Source organism: Oncorhynchus keta, chromosome 10, assembly GCF_023373465.1.
Source record: "Oncorhynchus keta strain PuntledgeMale-10-30-2019 chromosome 10, Oket_V2, whole genome shotgun sequence".
Taxonomy (NCBI): domain Eukaryota; kingdom Metazoa; phylum Chordata; class Actinopteri; order Salmoniformes; family Salmonidae; genus Oncorhynchus; species Oncorhynchus keta.
Window position 1 is genome coordinate 67,990,640 of NC_068430.1, and position 15,118 is coordinate 68,005,757.

The window sequence follows — 15,118 nt, forward strand, 5'->3', positions numbered from 1 at the left end:
CCGCCAACTCCTGGACAGTCTGTGGTGCAATGTGACATTGGTGGATGGAGCGAGACATGATGTCCCAGATGTGCTCAATTGGATTCAGGTCTGGGGAACGGGTGGGCCAGTCCATAGCATCAATGCCTTTTTTTTTTGCAGATTAGCACTGGAGTGATAAATGATCAGATGGTCATGTACAGGTAGAGATATTGGTGTACAAAAGAGCAGAAAAGTAAATAAATAAAAACAGTATAAAAACAGTATGGGAATGAGGTAGGTGAAAATGGGTGGGCTATTTACCAATAGACTATGTACAGCAGCAGCGATCGGTTAGCTGCTCAGATAGCTGATGTTTGAAGTTGGTGAGGGAGATAAAAGTCTCCAACTTCAGCGATCTTTGCAATTCGTTCCAGTCACAGGCAGCAGAGTACTGGAACGAAAGGCGGCCAAATGAGGTGTTGGCTTTAGGGATGATCAGTGAGATACACCTGCTGGAGCGCGTGCTACGGATGGGTGTTGCCATCGTGACCAGTGAGCTGAGATAAGGCGGAGCTTTACCTAGCATGGACTTGTAGATGACCTGGAGCCAGTGGGTCTGGCGACGAATATGTAGCGAGGGCCAGCCGACTAGAGCATACAAGTCGCAGTGGTGGGTGGTATAAGGTGCTTTAGTGACAAAACGGATGGCACTGTGATAGACTGCATCCAGTTTGCTGAGTAGAGTGTTGGAAGCCATTTTGTAGATGACATCGCCGAAGTCGAGGATCGGTAGGATAGTCAGTTTTACTAGGGTAAGCTTGGCGGCGTGAGTGAAGGAGGCTTTGTTGCGGAATAGAAAGCCGATTCTTGATTTGATTTTCGATTGGAGATGTTTGATATGAGTCTGGAAGGAGAGTTTGCAGTCGACCTAATTGCAGTCAGGCTACCTCTGGCGAGCACGGCCCCACACAGCAATGCCACCCCACACCATGACTGACCCACCGCCAAACCGGTCATGCTGGAGGATGTTGCAGGCAGCAGAACGTTCTCCACGGCGTCTCCAGACTCTGTCACGTCTGTCACATGTGCTCAGTGTGAACCTGCTTTCATCTGTGAAGAGCACAGAGCGTCAGTGGCAAATTTACCAATCTTGGTGTTCTCTGGCAAATGCCAAACGTCCTGCATGGTGTTGGGCTGTAAGCACAACCCCCACCTGTGGACGTCGGGCCCTGATTACCACCCTCATGGAGTCTGTTTCTGACCGTTTGAGCAGACACATGCACATTTGTGGCCTGCTGGAGGTCATTTTGCAGGGCTCTGGCAGTGCTCCTCCTGCTCCTCCTTGCACAAAGGCGGAGGTAGCGGTCCTGCAGCAGGGTTGTTGCCCTCCTACGGCCTCCTCCACATCTCCTGTAGTACTGGCCTGTCTCCTGGTAGCGCCTCCATGCTCTGGACACTACGCTGACAGACACAGCAAACCTTCTTGCCACAGCTCACATTGATATGCCATCCTGGATGAGCTGCACTACCTGAGCCACTTGTGTGGGTTGTAAACTCCGTCTCATGCTACCACTAGAGTGAAAGCACCGGCAGCATTCAAAAGTGACCAAAACATCAGCCAGGAAGCATAGGAACTGAGAAGTGGTCTGTGGTCACCACCTGCAGAACCACTCCTTTATTGGGGGTGTCTTGCTAATTGTCTATTCCATTTGCACAACAGCATGTGACATTTATTGTCAATCAGTGTTGCTTCCTAAGTGGACAGTTTGATTTCACAGAAGTGTGATTGACTTGGAGTTACATTGTGTTGTCTAAGTGTTCCCTTTATTTTTTTGAGCAGTGTGTGTGTGTATATATACACACACACACACACACACACACACACACACACACACACACACACACACACACACACACACACACACACACACACACACACACACATACACACACACACACACACACACACACACACATATATATATATGCCTCCTTCTGTAGCTCAGTTGGTAGAGCATGGCGCTTGTAACGCCAGGGTAGTGGGTTCGATCCCCGGGACCACCCATACGTAGAATGTATGCACACATGACTGTAAGTTGCTTTGGATAAAAGCGTCTGCTAAATGGCATATATATTATATATATATATATATAGTGCCTTTGGAAAGTATTCAGACCCCTTGACTTTTTCCATATTTTGTTACATTACAGCCTTATTCTAAAATGGATAATTACTTATTTACATAAGTAGTCAGACCCTTTGCTATGAGACTCAAAATTGAGCTCAGGTGCATCCTGTTTCCATTGATCATCTTGATTGGAGTCTACCTGTGGTAAATTCAAGCAATTGGACATGATTTGGAAAGGAACACACCTGTCTATATAAGGTCCCACAGTTGACAGTGCATGTCAGAGCAAAAAACCAAGCCATGAGGTTGAAGGAATTGTCTGTAGAGCTCAGAGACAGGATTTTCAAAAATTCTGCAGCATTGAAGGCCCCCAAGAACACAGTACCTCCATCATTCTTAAATGGAAGAAGTTTGAAACCACCAAGACTTTTCCTAGAGCTGGCTGCCCTGCCAAAATTGAGCAATGGTCAGAAGGGCCTTGGTCAGGAATGTGACCAAGAACCCAATGGTCACTCTGACAGAGCTCTAGAGTTCCTCTGTGGACATGTGAGAACCTTCCAGATGGACAGCCATCTCTGCAGAACTCCACCCATCAGGCCTTTATTGTAGAGTGCCAGACGGAAGTCACTTCTCAGTAAAAGACAAATGACAGCCCGCTCAGAGTTTGCCGAAAGGGCCCGAAAGACTCTAAGGTCCTGAGAAACAAGATTCTCTGGTCTGATGACACCAATATTGAACTCTTTGGCCTGAATGCCAAACGTCACATCTGGAGGAAACCTGGCACCATCCCTACGTTGAATCAAGATGGTGGCAGTATAATGCTGTGGGGATGTTTTTCAGTGGCAGGGACTGGGAGACTAGTCAGGATCGAGGAAAAGATTAACAGAGCAAAGTACAGAGATATCCTTGATGAAAACTTGCTCCAGAATGCTCAGGACCCTAGAAGGAAGGTACACCTTCCAACAAACCAATGACCCTAAGCACACAGCCAAGACAACTCAGGAGTGGCTTCGGGACAAGTCTCTGAATGTCCTTGAGTGACCCAACCAGAGCCCAGACTTGAACCTGATCGAACATCTCTGGAAAGACCAAAAAATATCTGTGCAGCAACGCTGCCCATCCAACTTGACAGAGCATGAGATGATCTGATCTATCCTTCCTGTTTGGCCCTGTCCGGGGGTGTCATCGGATGGGGCCACAGTGTCTCCTAACCCCTCCTGTCTCGGCCTCCAGTATTTATGCTGCCGTAGTTTGTGTCGGGAGGCTAGGGTCAGTTTGTTATATCTGGAGTACTTCTCCTGTCCTATCCGGTGTCCTGTGTGAATTTAAGTATGCTCTCTCTAATTCTCTCTTTCTCTCTTTCTTTCTCTCTCTCGGAGGACCTGAGCCCTAGGACCGTGCCTCAGGACTACCTGGCATGATGACTCCTTGTTGTCCCCAGTCCACCTGGCCGTGCTGCTGCTCCAGTTTCAACTGTTCTGCTTGTGATTATTATTATTTGACCATGCTGGTCATTTATGAACATTTGAACATCTTGGCCATGTTCTGTTATAATCTCCACCCGGTACAGCCAGACGAGGACTGGCCACCCCACATAGCCTGGTTCTTCTCTAGGTTTCTTCTTAGGTTTTGGCCTTTCTAGGGAGTTTTTCCTAGCCACCGTGCTTCTACACCTGCATTGCTTGCTGTTTGGGGTTTTAGGCTGGGTTTCTGTACAGCACTTTGAGATATCAGCTGATGTACGAAGGGCTATATAAATACATTTGATTTTGATTTGATCTGCAGAGAAGAATGGGAGAAACTCCCCAAATACAGGTGTGCCAAGCTTGTAGCGTCATACCCAAAAAGACTTGAGTACTGAGTAAAGGGTCTGAATACTTATGCATTGCAAAAATGTATAAAAACCTGTTTTAGTTTTGTCATTATGGAGAACTGTTTAGATTGATGAGGGAAAAATAATTTAATACATTTTAGAATAAGGGTTTAACGTAACGAAATGTTGAAAACGTCAATGGGTCTGAATACTTTCAGAATGCACTGTATAAATACAAAGTATGTGGACACCCTTTCAAATTAGTGTATTTGGCTATTTCAGCCATATCTGTTGCTGACAGGTGTATAAAATTGAGCACACAAGCCATGCAGTCTCCATAGACAAACATTGGCATTAGAATGGCCTTACTGTAGAGCTCAGTGACTTAACGTGGCACTGTCATAGGATTCCACTTTTCCAACAAGTCAGTTTGTCAAATTTCTGTTCTGGTAGAGCTGCTCCGGTCAACTTTAAGTGCTGTTATTGTGAAGTGGAAACTTTTGTGAGCGAAGTGGTATGTCACAAAACGGAATCGCCGTGTATTGAAGCGCGTAGCACATAAATAGTCTTTCCTCTGTTGCAATTCTCAATACGGAGCTCCAAACATCTTCTGGAAACAATGTCAGCAAAACAACTGTTCGTCGGGAACTTCATGGAAAATAACCATCTGCCAAGCCAATGCTACCTGCTCCAATGCGTAGTGGGTGGAGGAGGAATAATGGTCTGGGGCTGTTTTTCATGGTTCGGGCTAGGCCCCTTCGTTCCAATACTGTGCAGCTGTATTCATTGACCTGGCCAAGGCTTTCGACTTTGTCAATCATCACATTCTTATTGGCAGACTCAACAGCCTTGGTTTCTCAAATGACTGCCTCGCCTGGTACACCAACTAATATAATAATAACAGAGTTCAGTGTGTCAAATCGGAGGGCCTGTTGTCCGGACCTCTGGCAGTCTCTATGAGTGTGCCACAGGGTTCAATCCTCGGGGCGACTCTTTTCTCTGTATACATCAATGATGTCACTCTTGCTGCTGGTGATTCTCTGATCCACCTCTACGCAGACAACACCATTCTGTATACGTCTGGCCCTTCTTTGGACACTGTGTTAACTAACCTCCAGAAGAGCTTCAATGCCATACAACTCTTCTTCCGTGGCCTCCAACTGCTCTTAAATGCAAGCAAAACTAAATGCATGCTCTTCAACCAATCATTGCCCCCCGTCCAGCATCACTACTCTGGACGGTTCTGACTTAGAATATGTGGAAAACTACAAATACCTAGGTGTCTGGCTGACTGTAAACTCTCCTTCCAGACTCACTTTAAGCATCTCCAATCCAAAATTAAATCTAGAATCGGCTTTCTATTTCGCAACAAAGCATCCTTCACTCATGCTGCCAAACATACTCCCGTAAAACTGACTATCCTACTGATCCTTGACTTCGGTGATGTAAATTACAAAATAGCCTCCAACACTGTACTCAGCAAATTGGATGCAGTCTATCACAGTGCCATCTGTTTTGTCATCACCAAAGCCCCATATACTACCCTCCACTGTGACCTGTACGCTCTCGTTGGCTGGCCCTCGCTTCATATCCATCGCCAAACCCACCGGCTCCATGTCATCTATAAGTTTTTGCTAGCCCCGTCTTATCTCAGCTCACTGGTCAGCATAGCAGCACCCACCTGTAGCACGTGCTCCAGCAGGTATTTTTCACTGGTCATCCCCAAAGCCAGTTCCTCCTTCGGCCGCCTTTCCTTCCAGTTCTCTGCTGCCAATGACTGGAATGAACTGCAACAATCACTGAAGCTGGAGACTAATATCTACCTCACTAGCTTTAAGCACCAGCTGTCAGAGCAGCTCACAGATCACTGCACCTGTACATAGCCCATCTGTAAATAGCCCATCCAACTACCTCATCCCATACTGTTATTTATTTTGCCATCTTGCACCCCAGTATCTCTACTTGCACACTCATCTTCTGCACATCTATCACTCCAGTGTTTAATTGCTATATTGTAATTATTTCGTCACTATGGCCTATTTATTACCTTACCTTTGCACACACTGTATATAGACTTTTTCTATTATATTATTGGCAGTATGTTTGTTTATTCCATGTACAACTCTGTGTTGTTGTTTGTGTTGCACTGCTTTGCTTTATCTTGGCCAGGTCGCAGTTGTAAATAAGAACTTGTTCTCCACTAGCCAACCTGGTTAAATAAAGGTGATATAACATTTAAAAAAGGGAAATCTTAACGCTATGGCATTCTAGATGATTCTATTGTTCCAACTTTGTGGCAACAGTTTGGGGAAGAGCCCTGACCTCAACCCCATCGAACACATTTGCGATGAATTGGAACGCCAACTGCGATCCAGGCCAAATTGTCCAACATCAGTGCCCAACCTCACTAATGCTCTTGTGGCTAAATGGACGCAAGCCCCCACAGCAATGTTCCAACATTTTGTGGAAAGCCTTCCCAGAAGAGTGAAGGCTGTTATAGCAGCAAAAGGGGGACCAACTCCATATTAATACCTATGATTTTGGAATGAGATGTTTGACGATACTTTTGGTCATGTAGGATCATCATCTTGATCCTGCTGCCATCTACTCCAAACATACCAGAGAGGACCTGGTTGACTTCACTTAACAATGTCTATCGTTGTTCTTGTTCGGGGTTCAGCAGCGACGCTGGTGAAACCTGTTGTATTTCTTGGGGTCCATCATTCTTCTTCTACCATGGTGATGCCTTGTCGTGGTGCAACATTGCATGATGGTAAAGGGATTATCCTGTGATAACTAGGAGGGAGTTATGACATGATAGTGCCCAGGTTCTAGGGCCTTATTGCTTTTATAAAACAGTTGCCAAACATATTATACAAATATTAATGACATTGTTTCATCAAAAAATTATTTGACTCTAGCCACAAATTTCAGCAAGTAAGAAAATTGCTTTGCCGATATCCCCACACCCACACCAATTTCTAATTTCTTTAATTTTGTTATGAGAATCAAATAATTTCTGTGGCCCACATCAGAGTCAAATACTTTCTATAGAACAAACTTCAAGTCAGGACAGGCAAAGATGATTAATAATTAATGTACGTGTGTTATATTAAACATAGTAAAATGTAGACAAGCAATAAACATTTCAGAACAACTACTAATCAAATAAGTGATGACGAATTTTGCAGATGAGATTTATTTAGACTAATACACTTGAAACAAATAGCCAAAATGAAAACTGCAGACATTACTAATTCCTCCCCTGTGTTCAAACCACCATAAAAAATAAAATGAAACACAGCCTAATGTGATCATTGACAGCTGCCTTGAAGGACACAAAAAAAATGCTTTCTGCTACTAAGATCATTGAAATGTAGACTAACCTGACAACGGACTGAAGAGCAGAAATCTCAACTTGCAAGCAAGATCAATGAAAACTTGAGTGGGTGCGCTTTCACACGAAGGCGGGGATTTCGGCACAACACCAGCACGGAGACCCGTGAAGCTATACCATGAGCATTCCTCACACTCCCATGAAACTCCTGAAGGATAGCATTTAACCCTTCCTTTGTTGTTGTCTCCTCCCTTGTCCTGTTCCCACCACTCTGTAAAATCCATGTCTCCCCAAAGATAAACATTTATGTTGAAAAAAAAATATACATATATATTTGTAGGCTTGTTGCCACACTTCGCTGGTTAATGAATTAATGGAATTCTGTGTTTACGGTTCCCATCCGGACAAAAGGAATGCATACTGTATGTGAGGATGCTGTTCATTGACTACACCACAGCCTTCAATTCCACAGTGCCCTCTAAGCTCACCACAAAGCTCACGGCCCTGTGTCTGAACTCCTTCCTATGCAACTGGGTCCTTGACAGGCTGCACACAGATGGTGAAGGTAGGCAGCATTACCTCCTCAACACAGATTCTCAACATGGGGTCCCCACAAGGGTGCATCCTCAGGCCCCTTCTGTATTCTTTGTATGGCCTCACACAGTTCCAACTCCATCATCAAGTTTGCTGACAACAACGACGAGATGGCTTACAGGGAGGAGGTAGGCACTCTGACTGCATGGTGCCTGGTAAACAACCTCTCCATCAATGTCACAAATCAAAGGAGCTGATTGTGGACTTCTGTAGGAACCAGCCTGGTCAGCCCCCCTCATCTACAGGACCGCGTGGAGATGGTCAAGAACTTAAAGTTCCTCGGCGTACACATCTCCAAGGAGCTGAAATGGTCAAACCACACGGACACCGTGGTGAAGAAAGCACAGAATGCTGAAGAAATTTGGCCTGTCCTCGAGGGCCCTCACAGAGTCCTACAGGAGCACCTTCGAGAGCATACTGTCGGGCTGCATCCCAGTCTGGTACGACAACTCCATCGTCATGGACCGCAAGGTGCTACAGAGAGTGGTACGCTTAGCCAAACACACCATTGGGTGCACATGTGACAGGTTAAATGAAATATTCATAGCTTGTTATACATTAAAACGTATTAGTAAGTTCATAGTATGTGAGGTTCAAATCCGCCAAGCGTACAAAGGGTACGAATTGTGAGAGGAATGTGTAAACGTTATATTGATTACTTTATTTTGTGGTGCCTAATGGAAGGGTAAAAGTGTTAATCTGTAATCTACTAGATGCTCTTAATCTATGAGCCTAAAATCGATTGCTCTGGTGTCCACCCGTAGCTGCCATTTTATGTCGATTGTGAATGAACATGTGCGTTGTTAATAAGATATTTTGCGGTGTTATTTGCATAATGGTTTTTCAAATATTTTATTGCCTGTTGATAAATTGAGTTATGGTTTACTGAGTTAAAGCTTTGTGCTTTAAAGTTATATTGAAATGAGTATCTGTTTCAGTGAATTACAGTGTATACTGTTGTGACTTGAATAATCCTTGTACCCTAAAAGACTATCTATTTCCTGTAGATCTGTTGTTCTGTAAAATGTGTTACTTTTGTAAAATGATTGCACTAAAAGTTATTATTGAGGAAATGACACCGTATCTCTCTCGTGATTATTCCTCCCCTTTTTCAGGGGCGTAACACACACTGCCTGACCTCCAGGACACCTACAACACCAGGTGTCGCAGGAAGGCAAATAAGATGATCAGGGACCACAGCCACCTGAGCCATGCCCTGTTCTCCCCTCTTCCTTCACTCAGACGCAGGCAGTACAGCAGCATCATGGCATAAACTAGAAGACTGGCCAATAGCTTCTACTCCCCTGACCACCAGGCTGCTCAATAGGAGCCACTACATTCTTCATCCCTCTGTTCCCTGCCTCTGCCAGCAACGTAGATAAAGGTTGATATTAGGTTGACTCCAACATCATTTCTGATGTTTGCCGATAGCCTGATGCTCTAAAGCAGAGTGGCTGATATTCCAAACCTGGAGAGGTACTTGGAATATCTCGTGGCAGTGAACACCTCAATACGGGTTCCAGACCAATGAGGAGGTCCTGTTGATCCAGCGAGTGATGGGGAACATTTTAGAATCATTAATCATCATCCTCATTGAGGTCCAGACCTCAGACCCAGGTACCAACATGGAGGAACTTGTGGAGGTTGAGGAGCATCAGCCCTCGGAGATGGAGAAGCAGTCCTTGGAAATGTATGGCTGTTGGAAAGCCAGAGGTAGATTTCCTCAGCCTTCACAAGCATCTTCTGGTGACACCATCGGTTGCCAACGAGGAGGTGAACACTGAGGTAAGAAATAACAGCCATCTGAAAAGGCCTATTATTATGATAGTCTTTGAATGAAATTTCAAGAAACCCTGCAGGTTATGTGTATCATTTTGGACAACTTGACAATGTAGATATGACTTCGATATGTTTTGTAAAACTGCTACTAGGTTCCAATAGTTATATGCGGTATGTCTGTCTGTTTGCAGAAGAATTCCACGGAGAATGCAGACCTCAACCAACTAGGCACCATTCACCAAGGAGTAATGTGCCTGGAGATGAAATCTGAGCAACTCGCTCTGGGCAACACCAACAGCGAAGACAACTGGAACAAAGATGTCCTCCTCCTGCAAAGAGTAGGAGAAACAGGAGGCTATGATTTATACCTGGCCCTCGACTGTGTCCAAAGTAATATCATATCACAAATTTATATTACAAATGAGCAACAATTATTTTCTTTGGATGTCTGTGGTATGTTTGGGAAACAGCTACAGTAAAGATTGTCGTTATTCCTACTCTTACAGTGCTCTCGTCTGTCTGTTTTCAGAACACTGAATGCCTGCTGAAGGCCGTAACTCAAGAACTTATGTTAGCGACGGTCTCAGGTCTGTTGTTCTATATTCAAGGCAACACAACCCATCTCTATTGAAGCTCATACAACAGACATGTTTTCAAAAACATTTATTTAGGCAATGTACATCAACATGGCAAATTGTTGCAATACTCAACGGTATTTCATTGTTTATAGAGGACGGAGATGGAGGCAAATAGCCGAAGAAGCAAAATAACTTCATTAGGAAGATCTTCAGCCGCTTCTGCAGGATCATACCGTGTTCCTCTGGGATCTCCAGAGAGGACGACAACTGAGCTGCCTCCATTGAAAATAACTGTTTTACCAGTTGCTACCACCAACTGTAATATCACCATGGACAATTATATATTTGTATTTAAATAACCCAAAAATAAAAACTCAATTTTGCCGAAAATAAACATTCTGTATGTGCATTTTCATACAATGCTGTTATAAAACATGCACCATTTTTTAAAGACATTTTTAAATCAGAAGAGAGTACCACTTAGACCTTGCACATTCTGATTTAAGAATGAGATTTACACAAAGACAAAGTCGTAGAGTGTGAGAATAGGGATACGGCCTATGTTCCATATTCATATGTCATGCAGGTCATGCTGTGTGTGTTTGGTTGTTGTGGAGGGCCTTGGAATTGGGGTATTCACTCACTGTGGTTGGTTTTTCAAAATGGTGGGCGTGTTAAACGGAAGCACTGTGTTTCCCTGGGATGTTGGATATGGTTTTGCGTGTGTCTGCTGCCACCACATCAGAAATGCCGCTGTCACCAGCAGCACACTGAGGTCTGGCTTACATGGGTCTGTTTGGCATTTATATTGTACTTGACTTATGGTTATAATTTTGGATATGATTGTAGAATGTAGTGTCAAAAACAACTTAATGATGCTGCCTATGTATACTGAAACATAAATTGGACATTAAAAGTGATTCAGACCGGAAACGTCACATATTTATTTAACCATTTATTAGAAAAGACTACAATACAGTCAATACGTTACTCTTGGCGTTAGGCTCTGCTCCTTCGGGGTAGCTCACTGCCAGAGCATGCATAATGATAACATAATAACAAACAGTGAGCCAGGTATGCTATACCAATCTCCCTGACTGAAACAAAAGCAGTGCCCAAACAGGGGAGTCTGGGGTGGGTGGTCAGAAAGCAGACATGCAGGGTGAGTACTGCATAGCATGTCACCAAGAACACCAGTGCATAGCTTGTGCGCAGCAGACATCATGAAATGATGTGCATTACCTGGTTAACTAAATAGACCGCCATATTACAGTAGAGTGAATCTAATTGGTTCAATATCAGCAGATACAAATACTCTGGTTTCCTGTCTTAACTTTTCTTCGATTGATACTCTAAGCAATATAGCTGAACATCACCAATGCATGCCAGATACACATACACATGACATACACAAGTGGAATATCACATGACTTTTCAATGATGTATCAATATTTTGATTCAAATGGAAAATGGTGAGAATATTTTTCTTCCTTTAAAAAAAAAATACACAACACATTTACATTTCTTTAAAGTGAAAATAGCTGTTAGGAAGTTGAAAAATAAGTAAAAAACAGTGACTCATAGTGTAAAACAAATACTACGTCACTTGGTAAAAATAGTTTTTCCAACCACAAGACGCACTCATTACTCCGTACCAGCATGAAAACAATGTACTCAGACCATTATGGTTTAACCTACTAGCTATCTCAACTAAAACAATAGATTCATCAAATGTAATTATAAAAATCACTTAAATCCTAATGTACCTGAAAGTTTAGGCAGCTAAAATATTTGTACCTATGATAAAATATAATAAAAATCTTACCAAAATGTTCTCATTTTAACATTGAAGCTCTTTTGACTTTGTGTGCAGACAACATGCACAGGAACAGCTTGATGAGTGATCCAGTGACCTAAAAACACTAAAACAACAGCAATATACATCTTATTACCTGATCTATTGAAAAAAGTTATAGGGAGGCCTCCATCGCTATCAACTGTGCACCTTATGGACTAAAACAAGGATATTCAACTGGCGGCGGCGGGCCAGATCCGAACCGTTCAGTCATTTAGACTGGCCCCCTGATCAATTCTGAACATTCACAAAAGATCGGCACCAAATTCCGACATTCAGTGCCAAAATGAAAAGCACTTATGGTTGCTTTCTGTTATTTACTGAGATGCTTAGTTGTCAGATGATTTTCAAATGACCAAATTACTTTAAAGAATCTTTCAATAGTTCAAATGATGAGCAAGCATTGAGCAGGTTTCTTTTCAATGAGGACCACATTGTTTGGTTGCACCTCAACTCACGTTGATCGAGCACTTTCCACTTCTTCCCCAACTACTTTTAGCAACATTTCATTAGAAGAAAAGTGCTTTACTGGTGTGTGTGGGACGCATGTGGAAAATGTCCGGCCCCCATGCAATGAACTTTTTTTTACATCTGGCCCCCGTAAGAATATAGTTGAATAGAACTGGAATATAACACTGGATGTTCCCTCTTTTGTTGAAATATGAATACTATCCATATAGAGAATTTATTCACACACATAAGCATGGTATGACGCACACACAAACAATTTACCAATAAGACTTGCATTGAGGCTAGAACTGTGAAACACAGCAGAACGGGTTTGTCAATTCTGATGAAGTAAAGAAGCAATATTCAGAGAAAGCATTTGAAGAAGCTACACAGTGGTCCTACTTCCTCCTTTGGTAGACACAGAATAGGGGTACGATTCTACCTGCTGTGTGCCTGGTGGATAAATGTGTTTCCGGGCCATGTCTTCATAGACCGAGTCAGAAAAGACCTGTGGTGTGTATCCTCCCTGGTTACAGCACCTCTTCACCTGTGAAACAGGAATGTTGCTTCATTCATATCTTCTGATGCGCTACAAGAAATCAACTAAATTGTCTAATTCAACCACTTTTTAATTATTCTTGGACGACATTGACTGGCATTGAAAGGACATTGTGTTTTGAGAGTTTAGAACAAAATGTAGATCTGCGTACTGGTAATATGCATTGAACGTGTTTATTAGGATAGGACAACTTGTTAATAAAGGACAATGTTTTGACAGATATACGTCATTGACCCATCACCTGGGCAACCATCAGCACACTCACCGGTGGAGCGACCCAGACGAGGAAGATGAAGGCACATATCACGGTGGTCAAGATGCTGGTGATGATGATGATGATGATGATCTGAAGGCTTTCCATGCCGGATGGGCACGGCTTCTCATTGGCTGGGTGAAAGGGGGCCAGTGTTACTGCAGTAGCTGTGGGGCATGGCAGCTGTAGGGCATCGTCTATGGAAGACATCACCAGATGGGAAAATCTAATCAGTATGCACAAAATAACTATCGGAGACAGAATTGTACAAAAGAAAAGCCACCGAAGGACAATTTTTCTCAACTTTTTGGTATCGAGACCTGCAGGCTCTGGTTGTTTAGATTGAAACTAACACTTGAGAGTTGACTAAATTGGTCTGAAACACTGCAGGGACTGCTGCCAGTTCATGAACCAAAGACTGAGAAACACCAGTCTGAATTCTAGATTACACAAATGTGTTCTACATGTGAAATTGACTGTTCATTCATGAGAAGAGTAAAACATACATCTACCATTCACCACGACCAGAGTGGAGCCTCTTCCTTGGTTGATGTCATTTTCATATGTGGCTTCATTGAATTTTGTGTAAACACACCAGTAGACACCTGTGTCCTCTATGGTCAGGTTACTGACGGTGATGGTCAGTTGGTCCACAGGTCCCTCAGTCTTCACTCTGTCCCAGTAGCGTTTCCTGGGGGACAGCTTGGAGTCACGCTGGTAGTAATACAGCACTTCCCTGTCCCTGTCCAGCCCAACATACAGGTACATTCCATCCTGGTCTTTTAGAGTGGTGGAGCACTTCATGGTAAACTTCTCCCCCGTCTTCACCCAGAGAATGTCTTCTAAAGAAAAGACAGGGAAGAAAGTGAAACCATGGTTGTTAGATTCAACGATACATATGTACCATACTGAGGACGTAATACAGAATCAACCTTGATTGGTGGGAAGAAACAGCTTGCCTTACCTGCTGCTGTGGTCAATTCATTGAATGAGAAGTAGAACAACAGCAAACACCTCAGCAGGTACATCATATCACCACAGCTGGCTGTGTACTGCTGTCTGTCTCTGTCTGACATCTACTTATAAAGAACAGGAAATAGGATACATCTGACATCACAGTCTCTCACAGTCAATCACACCTTCATGTATTACTGCAGTGGTTTCCAACCTTTTGTGGTTTCTGTACCACCAACTGAATTTTGCTCTGCCCGGAGTACCCCCTCGTGCAGTTTACCAGTAAGCCTATGGTCTAATCATGAGTCTTAAGTTCCTGCTGTGGATAGGCCAAGTACCTCCATGGTTCCTAGTACCCCTGGTTAAGAACCACTGTATTACTGAACACTATACACAATCTAATTTAGATTTCTTTACTGAATCAAATTCTCTATATATGTTATTATAAATTCAATGGTTTATTGTGTTAGTGTGTTGGACATGAAATATGGTGAGTGGCGAGTTTAGATGGATTGTATTGTTATAGAACCACAACAACATATCCAACTGTAAATGAACTTCACTGCATTCACATTACAACAGGCATGTTAGAAAAGCATATCAAAGTTACATCATGTTGTGTTCATGTTATTCACCTTTCAGATGTCGATTTTTCTCAAGGTTAGCTGTTAGCTTTAATCAAACTCAGCTCATATCTCTTCTCATGCGTTGCATCAGAATTTGAATGTGAGGAGGGAATTCCCTCTAGTGGACATCTTGCTTCTGTTCAGTGTCACATGTCTAACTTCAGTTCAATCAACCCATGGTTGTATTCACAAGGGATGAAATGAAAGCCGATGTAGAGGGACCACCAGACT

At 43.2% G+C, this 15,118-nt stretch overlaps 1 protein-coding gene across 4 annotated transcripts; it reads right to left on the reverse strand.

Annotated features, from left to right (window-relative positions):
* Positions 1–11,138: 11,138 nt before the first annotated feature.
* LOC118389295 (uncharacterized) lies at positions 11,139–14,375 on the reverse strand. Of its 4 annotated transcripts, XM_035779206.2 has the most exons (5): positions 14,272–14,375; positions 13,814–14,149; positions 13,320–13,504; positions 12,938–13,042; positions 11,139–12,112 (listed from the first exon to the last, which is right to left on the reverse strand). In XM_035779206.2, the coding sequence occupies exons 1-5, from the start codon at positions 14,336–14,338 to the stop codon at positions 12,104–12,106; spliced, it is 702 nt and encodes a 233-aa protein (XP_035635099.2). In that variant the 5' UTR covers positions 14,339–14,375; the 3' UTR covers positions 11,139–12,103. The 4 variants fall into 4 exon arrangements, with proteins under 4 accessions (XP_035635099.2, XP_035635098.2, XP_035635096.2 ...); XM_035779205.2 differs by having other exon boundaries at positions 11,139–13,042; positions 13,820–14,149; XM_035779203.2 differs by having other exon boundaries at positions 11,139–13,042.
* Between the last annotated feature and the right edge of the window lie 743 nt (positions 14,376–15,118).

Excerpts from the sequence above, each read along its gene's own strand:
- LOC118389295 (XM_035779203.2), bottom strand. The coding sequence starts at position 14,338 with ATGATGTACCTGCTGAGGTGTTTGCTGTTGTTCTACTTCTCATTCAAT. Across the intron at positions 13,505-13,813 it reads GGTCGTGGTGAATGGTAGAT|ACGATGCCCTACAGCTGCCA; the intron begins GTATGTTTTACT and ends TGTCTTCCATAG. Across the intron at positions 13,043-13,319 it reads TCGTCTGGGTCGCTCCACCG|GTGAAGAGGTGCTGTAACCA; the intron begins GTGAGTGTGCTG and ends CCTGTTTCACAG.